This window comes from Oncorhynchus kisutch, linkage group LG8 (genome assembly GCF_002021735.2).
Source record: "Oncorhynchus kisutch isolate 150728-3 linkage group LG8, Okis_V2, whole genome shotgun sequence".
Lineage (NCBI taxonomy): Eukaryota > Metazoa > Chordata > Actinopteri > Salmoniformes > Salmonidae > Oncorhynchus > Oncorhynchus kisutch.
The window spans coordinates 34,100,687-34,115,596 of record NC_034181.2 but is presented as its reverse complement, the minus strand read 5'-3'; the positions used below and the strand labels follow the sequence as shown (position 1 = coordinate 34,115,596).

Genomic DNA, 14,910 nt, shown 5'->3' with positions numbered 1-14,910 from the left:
TGTTCATTTTTAGGTACCACAGAGTCCACTCTGGAAATTTGACATGTTTGTAGAGTAAGATATATTTTTTTTTAAATAAGCAAAAACCAAAAAGGTTAGTTGAGATATTAATATTTTTTATGAATGTGAAAATGTGAATTTCAGAATCCAGACATAATTCCTTTTTGAGAGAACACTAAGGAGTATATGAACACCTATATGTTACTGTATCATGTACGGTTCACAGATCAGTGTCTTACTGAAAGAATGTATAGTTCTAAAAAGGGCCTACTATTGCAAATGTCATCATGAATTGCACAAAAATTGCTTGTGATACAAATGTAAAAAGTTAAACATCTTTCCTCCCAGTTAAGTTCCTATGTAACAATTGCCAGAACATATTCAAAGCAATGGCACAGTGGTCATGCCAGCGTCCATTGAACTGATCCATTATGTTCACAATGTGTATTAAGTGGAGACATTATGGCCTCCTCAGTGCAAAGGCACAATCATAGATCACCAGTAACTGACATAACAGTTGATTACATCTTCATGTAACATTTCTAAAGAGGAATAAATGTATGATGCTCCAATAAACAGGATAGGTAAGTAGGAATAATAAGACATTTGGCATAAACAGACAAGGGGCAGTGTTGGTTGTATGTGGCAGCAGAGCTGCGGGTCTGTTAGTGGCCCAGCCAGGGGTGTTAGTGAAGCTCTTTCACTGGGGGCTGGGACTCCCTGTCAGTGTGCTGCCTGCTGTGCTGGGAGGTGATCTACACTAGATCCAGTCCCCTTCTTCCCTCCCTTCCCCTGAAAGAGGCCAGGGGCTCAATAGGGGAAGAGAAAGCTGGCCCTGGGCCCTCAGAGGATCCCCAGCAGAATGGCGCGTGATGGATCATCCTGTGCCCCAATCGAGCTGGATAAGCATCTGGGGAGGAAAACACAAACATTCCCAGAACCCCCTTCTCTTCCTAAACCCACCATGGAGTAAAATAAAATAAACTAGCCGTCCTGAGCCTGGCTGACACAACACAGGCTGGCTGTAACCTGATCCCCAGGCCCACACTCTGCCAGAACTCTTTAAATAAAGTTTTACCACACTACTTAATTGCTCCAGATGTTTTAATACTTGGAGAGCTGTGCGGAGGAAAGCACTATGGGGGGGGGGGAATAGTTAAAAAAATAAAACATCCATAAAAAATAAAAAACATAGCGTTTGTTGAGGGAAGGGGAGGGGGGTTTGATTTATTTTTCTAGGTAGCAGAGCTTACTCTCTCAATCATTCACTGGACCTCATCACGCTCGCTCTCTTCTCAGCTGCCGCCCACCACAGCCCATCCCTCGCATCCCTCCTCCGCTGGCTTGATTTTTTCAAACTTATGGGCTATTCACAATAAATAAATAAATAATATATATATATATATATATATATATATAGATATAGATAGAGAGAAAGAAATAAGCTTTGTTGTACAATTAAAACGGTCAAATGCAGTGCTAACAGTCAGTAATAATCTAATGAATGTAGGGGTTATGAAGACATACCTAGGCTAAATATAAGCCTTCAACAACCATTAACCTGCTTCTTGCAATAATCACTGATCTGGCTTTGAAGTCCGTCTATGAAAATGACCTTTTTTTTATAAAAAAAAGAAATGTCCAGAATCATGCCTAATGCACATTCACTAATAATGACTAACTTGTTGTAGCAGGTATTAGGCTAGAGAGAATTAACCCAGGTCTCATGAACAATCTCTCAAGCACAAGTCCACGTTAGTGAGTAGCCAGCTTTAGATTTCCAGTTGAACCAACTTGGATCTATTTGCTAGCTAACAAAGTATAACAGTTGAGTTGTTATGAACACACCCTTCAGTCCTTCAACTGATTCAACAGCATGCTAGCCTATCCACTTTGTTCAAATGTTGAAATCAAGGGGCCTACCTCGTTTCTCAGAACGAGAATGAGTTGCCAATTCCTTGTATAACCGTTTTATGCTTATTGCACAATTATAAAACAGACTGGACAGCTAGTATAACGGTCTTTGGCTAAAATGATATCAGCAGTACTTGAATGTGTGCGACAAACTGAGCATTAATTTTCCCGAATCCGGGTTCATTGATACGGTCGTTTTAGTAGTTTCTGCTTTGTGCACAATTTGAGTAGATTAACCATAAAGGGTTTGTTAGATAAAGGTTCACTTCTCCTCTACTACAGTAAAACAATGTCTCAGTGTTTCGGTGTCCATAGGACCCATTCTGTTGGACCAAACCTCAAATGCAAATAGCGAGTTGAAACCGCTTGTCGGAGAGGAAAAAGTGAACTCTCCTCTTTGTTATTGTGAGCGACAGGGGCTTGATGTGTGTCAACCATAGAGGAAGAGGCAAAGTGAGAGGCTTCACTCTCACTAAAAGAATCCATCCAAAATAAGCCCAACGGCGTTTTTATGGGCTTATTTTGGACCTAAGCTTGTCCACCTGCCTTCCTGCTTTTGGGACAACGAATCCCATTATTAGGGAGGAGACATGTGCATGTCGTCATAATATACAAATCTCTGGTGTAAATGGGAAGGTGCACACAGCACAGAAGGCGCAAAGGAGACGAGACCTAAAAGACAACATGAGAACAAGCGGACATAAACGCTCATCATAAAGAAAGAAGAAAAGGGGGAAAAGAGGAAAATACATTCTTAAGATAGAGGCATTTGGAATATTGGGCAAAAAATAAATGGAATGAATCAAATGAATTTGATATATCGCCCAGCCCTACCCTTTCCCCTCCCACATTGGGCCATGTCATGGGTTGCAGGTGGCCTAGATTTAAGAAGAAGCATGTTGAGTGCCAGCCAGAGAAGAGAAGTGAGAGGGGTAGGGACGGCTGGAGATATCGGCAGGCTTGCGTAGAGCGCATGGTCTAGGGTGGTGGGGGTTGGGTGGTTGAGCGAAGCCTGTGACTAATTCTATAAAACATGATGTGGCAGGCAGCCAAGAGGGAGACGGCAAGGAAGGAATACGAGTGGTTAAACAGTCACAAAACCTCCGCCATAATCCTCCTCTCCCCCGGGGGGAGCTGTTATTTATGGCTTGTGTATTTATTTTTTGAACCTACATTTCTCCTAAAAAAAAGGAAGAGAGGAGAAAGTTAAAGGAGAAGAGAAAGCAACTGCCATGAAGCAGAGCACTGTGGCAGGCTGAGTGAGCCCTAACTACAGTAGTAGCTTAGTACAATAATTACAGCAATATAACCATGTCTGGGCTCAAGGCTTTACTGTGTGAAAACCCACTGAAGACAGGCAATGAGAGGGATAATGGATTTAACCACAGATGGGAGCATTTTCAGGGAGACTGCTGGAACTCAGAGAACACGCTGACAGTAAACACACAGTGTAGGCCACGCACTGTCAAAGAAACATTCAGGCGCAATGAGAAATAATGACACGGATAGACACTTAGGTCATCCTTAGAAGACAAAGTATATAGATCCTGTCTCAGCCTCCAGTATTTATGCTGCAATAGTTTGTGTCGGGGGGCTAGGGTCAGTCTGTTATATCTGGAGTATTTCTCCTGTCTTATCCGGTGTCCTGTGTGAATTTAAGTATGCTCCCTCTAATTCTCCCTCTCTTTTCTCTCCTTCTCCTCTCCCTCTTATCTCAGGGGACCTCAGGACTACCTTAGCCCCATGCCTCAGGACTACCTGACCTGATGACTCCTTGCTGTCCCCAGTCCACCTGGTCGTACTGCTGCTCCAGTTTCAACTGTTCTGCCTGCGGCTATGGAACCCTGACCTGTTCACCGGACGTGCTACCTTGTCCCGGACCTGCTGTTTTCGACTCTCTCTCTCTCTCTCTACCGCACCTGCTGTCTCTAACTCTGAATGAATGGCTATGAAACGCCAACTGACATTTACTCCTGAGGTGCTGACATGTTGCACCCTCGACAACCACTGTGATTATTATTATCTGACCCTGCTGGTCATCTTTGAAAGTTTGAACATCTTTGCCATGTTCTGTTATAATCTCAACTTGTTAATTGTTTACTCCATGTGTAACTCTGTGTTGTCTGTTCACACTGCTATGCTTTATCTTGGCCAGGTCGCAGTTGCAAATGAGAACTAGCCTACCTGGTTAAATAAAGGTGAAATAAAATTTAAAAAATATAAAAAATCTCCACCCAGCACCCCTCAGAGCCTGGTTCCCAGCACCCCTCAGAGCCTGGTTCCCAGCACCCCTCAGAGCCTGGTTCCCAGCACCCCTCAGAGCCTGGTTCCAAACACCCCTCAGAGCCTGGTTCCCAGCACCCCTCAGAGCCTGGTTCCCAGCACCCCTCAGAGCCTGGTTCCCAGCACCCCTCAGAGCCTGGTTCCCAGCACCCCTCAGAGCCTGGTTCCCAGCACCCCTCAGAGCCTGGTTCCCAGCACCCCTCAGAGCCTGGTTCCCAGCACCCCTCAGAGCCTGGTTCCCAGCACCCCTCAGAGCCTGGTTCCCAGCACCCCTCAGAGCCTGGTTCCCAGCACCCCTCAGAGCCTGGTTCCCAGCACCCCTCAGAGCCTGGTTCCCAGCACCCCTCAGAGCCTGGTTCCCAGCACCCCTCAGAGCCTGGTTCCCAGCACCCCTCAGAGCCTGGTTCCCAGCACCCCTCAGAGCCTGGTTCCCAGCACCCCTCAGAGCCTGGTTCCCAGCACCCCTCAGAGCCTGGTTCTCTAGGTTCCTTCCTAGATTCTGGCCTTTTTAGGGAGCCCGTTAGGGGTTTTAGGCTGTGTTTCTGTACAGCACTGTGACATCGGCTGATGATACATTTGATTGATTGATTGATTGATATACCTGATTGCACTTGTTACCAAATCTAAAACCATTATCTAAACACAGTCTCATAAATTACAAACAGACAAGCACCAAACAAACCGTAGTGAAGAGGACCTATAACCCATGGTTGTACGGTACCTGTACCTGTTTCTTGCGTAGCTTGCAGATCTGTTGCTCCACCATTGTAATCTCCCGGTCCACACGATCCATGTTCTGGATGAGCTCCTCCTTGGAGAAGCGAGCAGGCACCAGGTCCAGATCAGGGTCCATCTGGGCCGGGCTGACGGGGGAGATTGGCTCTAGCTTCCCCATGGAGCTGCCCCGGTCCTGGAGGGAGATAAGAGGTGACATAGAGTAGTGGTTCCCAAACTAGGGGGCGGGGCGCGAGGGGTTCAAGAGGAAGTTTAAAGGCTTTAAACTTACTCTTGAAAGGTGTAATAGTAGAATACAAAAGGTGCATTTTCTAAATTGGGTAGTGCATCATCAGTTCCTCTTGTCATGTTAGTCATTGCATAACTTAGAGAGCCATGTATAACTTGTCAGAAATGTCCAGATCAACTAGCCCATGTCAGCTAACGTTTTTTATTTATTATTTTTTTGCCAATAGATGTGTACTTTTTTTTGAAACTCAAATATCACATGAATACACAGACATGGAATAATTTATAGAATTTGAAACTACAACATGTTCTTTGCACCGATGACAAAATGTGTAGAATTGCAGAAAATAAGCCTTAAACACCAATAAGAGGAGTCTGAACAGTCTGTCATGAACAGTGCTTGTGCCCACAGAATTCCGTATGTGATGTTCCCCAATACTGGAAAGGGGGCCCCGAGGGGACAAGGTTTGGGAACCCCTGACAGAGGACGTTATAACTCATCAGTTTATAGGTGTTTCACAATACTAACACTGCTTACTTAGTCCATTATGCAAATTATCAGGTTGCTTGGCAAACAGAACACAAAGTATACAGTTATAAGGTGAACTTCTAGAAAGGCCTGAACACAGATGGATGCAAATAGATGGATCTATTCCTATGTTTAGATTGCAGCCATCGATTAGACAGCAACGCTAAACTGGCCCAGCCAAATACTGTAACTGGTTTAGAGGCAACAATGACATGCTGCATCTCTGTCTCGGTCTTTCTCTCTCCCTCTCCCGTCTGTGTGTGGTCTGTGACATGGTTTACTCCGATAGACACGTGATCTAAACACCCTGGTTACATCTCCTTGGGGAAGGCAGCGGCACGCTATGATAATGAAGTCCTCTGAGTAATAAAAGCTTGTGTCAGTGTCTCGGTTACTAACGAATATTAAATCAGACAACAACCAGGTATATTCTAAGAACACGGAACCTGGCTCTGTGAGGATTTTTGGTTTGATTTGGTGGATGAAATACACAGTTCCAAGGACTTTCCCGGGGGGGATCCCTTCTGTACATAGAACTGAATGGACCCACTTAGCTGCATAGTCTGGTGCAGGGATCATCAACTAGATTCAGCCACTGGCCATTTTATCTAGAGCGTATGGTCAGGGGGCCGGAACATAATTACAAATAATTTGAAGACTGCAAATTGACCGCAAGAAGCCCAAACAGATATATTATTTAACAAAAAAAAAAAAATCCTGCCTTTTTTACTATCACATACACTACACTAAATGACCAAAAGTATGCGGACATCTGCACGTCAAACATCTTTGGTTTTACACTGCTGCTACTCACTGTTTATTATCTATGCAGTCACTTTACCCCTACCTACTTGTCCAAATTGCCTTGACTAACCTGTAACCCCGCACATCGACTCTGTACCGGTACCCCCTGTACATAGCCTCATTATTGTTATTTTATTGTGTTACTTTTTATTATTTTTTACTTTAGTTTATTTAGTAAATATTTTCTTAACTCTATTTCTTGAACTGCATTGTTGGTTAAGGGCTTGAAAGTAAGCATTTCACGGTAGGGCTGCTGTATTCGGAGCATGTGACAAATAAGATTTGATTTGTTTAGATCTCATTCCAAAATCATGGGCATTAAATGGAGTTGGTCCCCCTTTGATGCTGTAACAGCCTCCACTCTTCTGGAAAGGCTTTCCACTAGATGTTGGAACATTGCTGCGGGGACATGCTTCCATTCAGCCACAAGAGCATTAGTGAGGTCAGGCACTGATGGTGGGCGATTAGGCCTGACTTGCAGTCAGCGTTCCAATTCATCCCAAAAGGTGTTCGATGGGGTTGAGGTCAGGGCTATGTGCAGGCAAGTCAAGTTATTCCACACTGATGTCAACAAACCATTTCTGTAAGGACCTCACTTTGTTCACGGGGGCATTGTCATGCTGAAACAGGAAAGGGCCTTCCCCAAACTTTTGGCAGAAAGTTGAAATCAGAGAGACGTCTAGAATGTCACTGTATTCTGTAGCATTACGATTTCCCTTCACTGGAACTAAGGTGTCTTACCCAAACTATGAAAAACAGCCCCAGACCATTATTCCTCCACCAAACTTTACAGTTGCCACTATGCAGGTAGTGTTCTCCTGGCATCTGCCAAACTCAGATTCCAGATGGTGAACTATGATTCATCACCCTAGAATAGGCATTTTCACTGCTCTAGAGTTCAATGGCGGCGAGCTTAACACCACTCCAGCCGACGCTTGGCATTGAGCATGGTGAACTTAGGCTTGTGTGCGGCTGCTCGGCCATGGAAACCCATTTTATGAAGCTCCTGACGAACAGTTCTTGAGCTGACGTTGCTTCCAGAGGCAGTTTGGAACTCAGTAGTGAGTGTTGCAACCGAGGACAGACGATATTTACATGCTACGCACTTCAGCGGCCCCGTTCTGTGAACTTGTGTGGCCTACCACATCGCGGCTACGCAGTTGTTGCTCCTAGACATTTCCACTTCACAATACCTGCACTTACAGTTGACCGGGGCAGCTCAAGCAGGGCAGAAATTGGACAAACTGACTTCTTGGAAATGTGGTATCCTATGACGGTGCCACGGTATGTCACTGAGCTCTTCAGTAAGGACATTCTACTGCCAATGTTTGTCTATGTAGATTGCATGGATGTGTGCTCGATTTTATACACCAGTCAGAAACGGGTGTGGCTGAAATAGCCAAATCCATTCATTTGAAGGGATGTCCACATACTTTTGTATATATATATAGTGTATATCCCTCTAGTACGCATTTGAAATAGATTTCCAAAACATTTAAATCACTATAGTCCATAATTGTTCAGTGTAGCTTATCATTTTACAAGCATGGACTAGGTATCTGACAGTTATAGAACTGTACATCCTAATCTCAGCCAAGGATGAGAGAAGCAACACTCCAAAGGTTATTCATGTTACACACATGGGAAGCTTTGCTGAAAAGAACAATAGCATCTTAAACCAACAACTCCCAATAAGCCACTGATCCCCCAATTGTAAACCCCCGCCAACACACCGTGAGTGTGTGTGGGGGAGACCGCAAGAAAATAGAAGTGTCATTGAGTGGGAACCATGTTTCCTCCTGCGTAAGGTATGTGTGTTTGATCCAGCTTCGGGTTTAGTTTGGTGTTATTTTTAAACTGCTAAAATGAGCATTATAACACTAATCTGGAGGAAGCAGGCAGGCTAAGTCTAGCTGCTCTCTAGACCTACTCTAGCTGAAATGTCACCGGGAGGAAAGGGGTTGAACGGACTAGCTGGGCCTGAAATGGCGAGGCTCCAGGCTGATATTCATACACTTCCATTACATGAGATGCACACAATCCTACCAGTGCCTTTTTTTGGCTGCTAAGCGTCTCCCTTTCTAATCATAGATGTGGCATGCTGCTACAACCCCTTGTTATAGATGAAAGGGGCAAACTGCAGTTCAAACAATAAGGAAGTGGTCACTAGCTTGTACCGAGGCGGTCTCAGATCCATCACTCTGAGAAATGATGTAAAAACTGGCCGAGATGAAAGAAGAGATAGCCTAGCCTAAATATTGTGTGATTGTGTGTTTGTACTTTGAAGGAAAATCCTTGATACAATGTCTATAGAAAAGGCAATGTAAGAGGATGAAATTGTAGTCCTACTTCAATGAACTGAAATATCATATAAAATGGTAGGTACAAGGTAAGACCTTCAGAACAACGGTCTGAAAAGCTACAAGTTTCAGCTCTGCAACCTCCTATACCAGAGTTAACTCAAGGACTTTGAGTTTGTGAGAGACATTGAGGTGTTTGGTCAGGAGGGGTTTCAGAGGGAGATCTATCAAAAAGAGGGTTAGTTCTCCTGGGCATTCAAGTGTCGAGACCCACACCATGTCTAGGACCTACATCATGACTGTCCTCTGTTCTTGTGAAGAGCAACACGTCTCCACACACTGCTAGCAGACAAAGTGTGAAAATAAGTGACCCCGATGTTAAAGCCTGTTCCCACTGCAGATCAGATACCCTGGCTAATACCACTCAAACTCAACCAACTTTAACTTTGACTGTGTGTACGTGTACAGTCGTGGCCAAAAGTTTTGAGAATGACACAAATATACATTTTCGCAAAGTCTGCTGCCTTGTATGATGGCAATTTGCATATACTCCAGAATGTTATGAGTGATCAGATGAATTGCAATTAATTGCAAAGTCCCTCTTTGCCATGCAAATGAACTGAATCCCCCCAAAAAAATTCCACTGCATTTCAGACCTTCCACAAAAGGACCAGCTGACATCGTGTTAGTGATTCTCTCGTTAACACAGGTGTGAGTGTTGACGAGGACAAGGCTGGCGATCACTCTGTCATGCTGATTGAGTTTGAATAACAGACTGGAAGCTTCAAAAGGAGGGTGGTGCTTGGAATCATTGTTCTTCCTGTCAACCATGGTTACCTGCAAGGAAACACATGAAGTCATCATTGCTTTGCACAAAAAGGGCTTCACAGGCAAGGATTTTGCTGCCAGTAAGATTGCACCTAAATCAACCATTTATCAGATCATCAAGAACTTCATGGAGAGCGGTTCAATTGTTGTGAAGAAAGCGCCCAAGAAAGTCCACCAAGCGCCAGGACCGTCTCCTAAAGTTGATTCAGCTGCGGGATCGGGGCACCATCAGTACAGAGCTTGCTCAGGAATGGCAGCAGGCAGGTGTGAGTGCATCTGCACACACAGTTAGGTGAAGACTTTTGGAGGATGGCCTGGTGTCAAGAAGGGCAGAAAAGGAGCCACTTCTCTCCAGGAAAAACATCAGGGACAGACTGATATTCTGCAAAAGGTACAGGGATTGGACAGCTGAGGACTGGGGTAAAGTCATTTTCTCTGATGAATCCCCTATCCGATTGTTTGGCATCCGAAAAAAAAAGCTTGTCCGGAGAAGACAAGGTGAGCTCTACCATCAGTCCTGTGTCATGCCAACATTAAAGCATCTTGAGACCATTCATGTGTGGGGTTGCTTCTCAGCCAAGGGAGTAGGCTCACTCACAATTTTGCCTAAGAACACAGCCATGAATAAAGAATGGTAAGAACACATCCCCCGAGAGCAACTTCTCCCAACCATCCAGGAACAGTTTGGTGACGAACAATGCCTTTTCCAGCATGATGGAGCACCTTGCTATAAGGCAAAAGTGATAACTAAGTGGCTCGGGGAACAAAACATCGATATTTTGGGTCCATGGCCAGGAAACTCCCCATACCATAATACCATTGAGAAATTGTGGTCAATCCTCAAAAGGCGGGTGGACAAACAAAACCCCACAAATTCTGACAAACTCCAAGCATTGAGCATTGTGGCCCAGAAGTTAATTGACAGCATGCCAGGGCGTATTGCAGAGGTCTTGAAAAAGAAGGGTCAACACTGCAAATATTGACTCTTTGCATCAACTTCATGTAATTGTCAATAAAAGCCTTTGACACTTATGAAATGCTTGCAATTATACTTCAGTATTCCATAGTAACATCTGACAAAAATATCTAAAGACACTGAAGCAACAACCTTTGAAAATTTATATTTGTGTCATTCTCAACTTTTGTCCACGACTGTACACACACAGTACATGTGCAATGAATGCATGCCTGCTGAGTGAGCACAGGCTTTGATAGAGCGTGTGCTGTATGTGCAGTGAACATACACTGAGTGCACAAAACATTTGGAACACCTGCTCTTTCCATGACAGACCGACCAGGTGAAAGCTATGATTCCTTATTGATTCCTTATTGAGGTCACCTTCAAAATCAGTGTAGATGAAGGGGAGGAGACAGGTTAAAGAAGGACATTTAAGCCTTGAGACATGGATTGTGTATTTGTGCCCTTCAAAGGGTGAATAGGCATGACAGAATATTTAAGTGCACTTGAACGGGTAGGTAGGTGCCAGGCGCACTGGTTTGTGTGTCAAGAACTGCAACGCTGCTACATTTTTCAGGCTCAACAGTTTCCTGTGTGTATCATGAATGGCCCGCCATCCAAAGGACATCCAGGCAACTTGACAACTGTGGGAAGCATTTGAGTCAACATGGGCCAAAATCTCTGTGGAATGCTTGAGACCTTGTAGTCCATGCCCCAACAAATTGAGAGCAAAAGGAGGTGCAACTCAATATTAGGAAGGTGTTCTTAATGTTTTGTACAGTCAGTGTATGTGCAACAATTGAAAGGAGCAGAGAAAACATCCTGTTGTTTTCATGTTAGCAGGTGTTCGTGAGATCACATGATTTAGTCTTGTTAAAAACAGAAAGAGGTGCACAACTCCTCTTAGCCTAAGTTACATTCTGAAGTAGGATTAATTTTGTGTCAATGGCAATGCTCGAACCCACAGAAACAAGAGACCCTTAAATTTACTCACAGCAAGTGCCACTAAGTGGGGGTTAGCCTAAACCACTCAGACAACCGTGTGAAGCCTGACCTTCCCTGACCATAAAAACAGCCTGTGCCAAAAGCTAATCAGTACAGATTCAGAGCTGCCAGTAATGACTGACAATACACAACCGACCAGCAAACAGGAGAATGTGGGGGAAAGGTGTCCAGGGAAGGGGGCAGCACGCACGCACGCACACACACACACAGGCATGTGACTATGACATCCAAGCTGGCAGTCTGGCATAGACATGAAAGGTATTTTGGTTTCCACAACAGCATAAATATCTCTGTCAGACTGACAGGTCAGCCCACATGTTAGTGCAGTGTGGGCAGAGTGTAGCACGCATGGACATTTGGTGAAGTTACAGATTGGAGGTGTGAAGTAGAGGCCTTCATGGGTCCAAAAAGGTGGAACCGTTCCGAAATTGACCTGTGGCTGTTACACCCGGACCCGATATGCATAAATAAAAAAAATGACAGACACCCATTCCGAACGGACCCGAGGACAACTACATTCATTCCGTATAGACCTGGTCGGATCTAGACTCAGTACAATCAGTGGGGGAAGCAACAGAAAATGCTATTTTTAAGCTACTTAATTAAATCGGAGCTGATAAAGCGCAAGGGAGAGGAGGTAGAGAGAGGTGCCACTCTAGCGGGGGCCATGCGTGCTGTGCGTGTAGGCTACCTTGACTGAGCGAGTGACACGGGGAGCAAGCAGGGAGGTAGAGACGAGACAGCAACCAACCAAACCGACTCGCACTATGGGTAGACTAATAGCGCCCATAGCTATGTTATTTATCAACCAATATGATTACGTAGTAGAACCCGTCTTGAGTGCATCAAATTGGGAGAAGCTAGTTAAGCTAGCTAGCTAGCCTAATTGAGGCTGCATGCGCTTTCTTGTCCTACACAACTCCGTTCAGAATATTAATTAGCATCCTACCTGTTGGCTCTTGTTTGTTGTAGTCCATCTTTCTCCTTTAACTTTTCATTCTGTTATTTTAATTCCCATTGGGATTAGATACCTCCTAAATTTTGCAACAAATAGAGGCTCTATGACTGAAGCCGATTGCAACGTTGATGACTTGATGACAACAACAAGCTACACTTTCGTGAAAAGCAAAAGAAGCAGCATAAATTCTACAATCCCTCTCTCTCCCTCTACTGCAGCAGTCACATTTGAGACCCATGACAATCATATCTGATCTGACGCAGACCCGTGAAACTATTTAGAATTCTGGATTCGTACCAGCTCAGGATTTCGGGTACAGGTGGATCCGTGAAGACCTCTAGTGTGAAGAATGACCTTCCAGCCCCCAGACAGTAGCCCTCCCCCTCCAAACTCCACCCCCACACAAAGATAACAAACCTACATATTATTTAATAAGATCATCTGAGAATTAACAGCCACCAAAAAAAGACTAGACAGTCAAGGAGAATCTAAATTCAAAACATGTCGTGGCATGGGCCCCAATTGATTTTATGTGAGAGTCACTCAGATAGCATAAAAACAAGGCCCCAGGCTGCTATCATACATGTGCATCACATTTTCAACGCCGATTTTCAACGCCGATACCGATTATTGGAGGACACAAAAGAAAGAAGCTGATACTGATTAAATCGGCCAAATTTTTTACATGTATTTGTAATAATGACAATTACAACAATACTGAATGAACACTTATTTTAACTTAATACAATACATCAATAAAATCAATTTAGCCTTAAATAAATAATGAAACCTGTTCAATTTGGTTTAAATAATGCAAAAACAAAGTGTTGGACAAGAAAGTAAAAGTGCAATATGTGCCATGTAAGAAAGCTAACGTTTAAGTTCCTTGCTCAGAACATGAGAACATATGAAAGCTGGTGGTTCCTTTTAACATGAGTCTTCAATATTCCCAGGTAAGAAGTTTTAGGTTGTAGTTATTATAGGAAGTATAGGACTATTTCCCTCTATACCATTTGTATTTCATATACCTTTGACTATTGGATGTTCTTATAGGCACTTTAGTATTGCCAGTGTAACAGTATAGCTTCGTTCCCTCTCCTCGCTCCTACCTGACCTCAAACCAGGAACACATCTACAACAGCCACCCTCGAAGCAGCATTACCCATGCAGAGCAAGGGGAACAACTACTCCAAGTCTCAGAGCGAGTGACGTTTGAAACTCTATTAGCGCGCACCCCGCTAACTAGCTAGTCATTTCACATCACATCGTTACACCAGCCTAATCTCGGGAGTTGATAGGCTTGAATTCATAAACAGCAGAGCGGCTGGCAAAACGCACAAAAGTGCTGTTTGAATGAATGCTTATGAGCCTGCTGGTGCCTATCATCGCTCAGTCAGACTGCTCTATCCAATCATAGATGTAATTATAACATAATAACACACAGAAATACGAGCCGTAGGTCATTAATATGGTCGAATCCGGAAACTATCATCTCGAAAACAAAACGTTTATTCTTTCAGTGAAATACAGAACAGTTCCGTATTTTATCTAACGGGTGGCATCCATCAGTCTAGATATTCCTGTTACATTGCACAACCTTCAATGTTATGTCATAATTACGTAAAATTCTGGCAAATTAGTCCGAGCCAGGCGGCCCAAACTGTTGCATATACCCTGAACGCAAGAGAAGTGACACAATTTCACCTGGTTAATATTGCCTGCTAACAGGGATTTCTTTTAGCTACATAAGCAGGTTTAAAAATATATACTTCTGTGTATTGATTTTAAGAAAGGCATTGATGTTTATGGTTAGGTACACGTTGGAGCAACGACAGTCCTTTTTCACGAATGCGCACTGCATCGATTATATGCAACGCAGGACACGCTAGATAAACTAGTAATATCAACCATGTGTAGTTATAACTAGTGATTATGATTGATTAAGTTTAATGCTAGCTAGCAACTTACTTCGGCTTCTTACTGCATTCGCGTAACAGGCGGGCTCCTCGTGAGGCAGGTGGTTAGAGCGTTGGAATAGTTAACTGTAAGGTTGCAAGATTGAATCCCTGAGCTGACAAGGTAAAAATCTGTCGTTCTGCCCCTGAACAAGGCAGTTAACCCACCGTTCCTAGGCCGTCATTGAAAATAAGAATGTGTTCTTAACTGACTTGCCTAGTTAAATAAAAAGGTGTAAATATATATATATACATAAATAAAACATTTAAAAATCGGCAAAATTACCGATTGTTATGAAAACTTGAAATCGGCCCTAATTAAATCGGCCATTCCGATTAATCGGCCGACCTCTACATCAGACACACGCAATCCTACCAGTGCCTTGTTTGGCTGCTAAGTGTCTCTCCCCCAC

At 43.8% G+C, this 14,910-nt stretch overlaps 1 protein-coding gene across 1 annotated transcript in view; it reads right to left on the bottom strand.

Annotated features, from left to right (window-relative positions):
- LOC109895822 (nuclear receptor corepressor 2) overlaps window positions 1–14,910 on the bottom strand; it is a 125,384-nt gene that overhangs the window by 62,850 nt on the left and 47,624 nt on the right. The window contains exon 5 of the mRNA XM_031829429.1: window positions 4,925–5,107. Coding sequence (XP_031685289.1) covers window positions 4,925–5,107 — 183 coding nt within the window. The remainder of the gene's footprint in view (window positions 1–4,924; window positions 5,108–14,910) is intronic.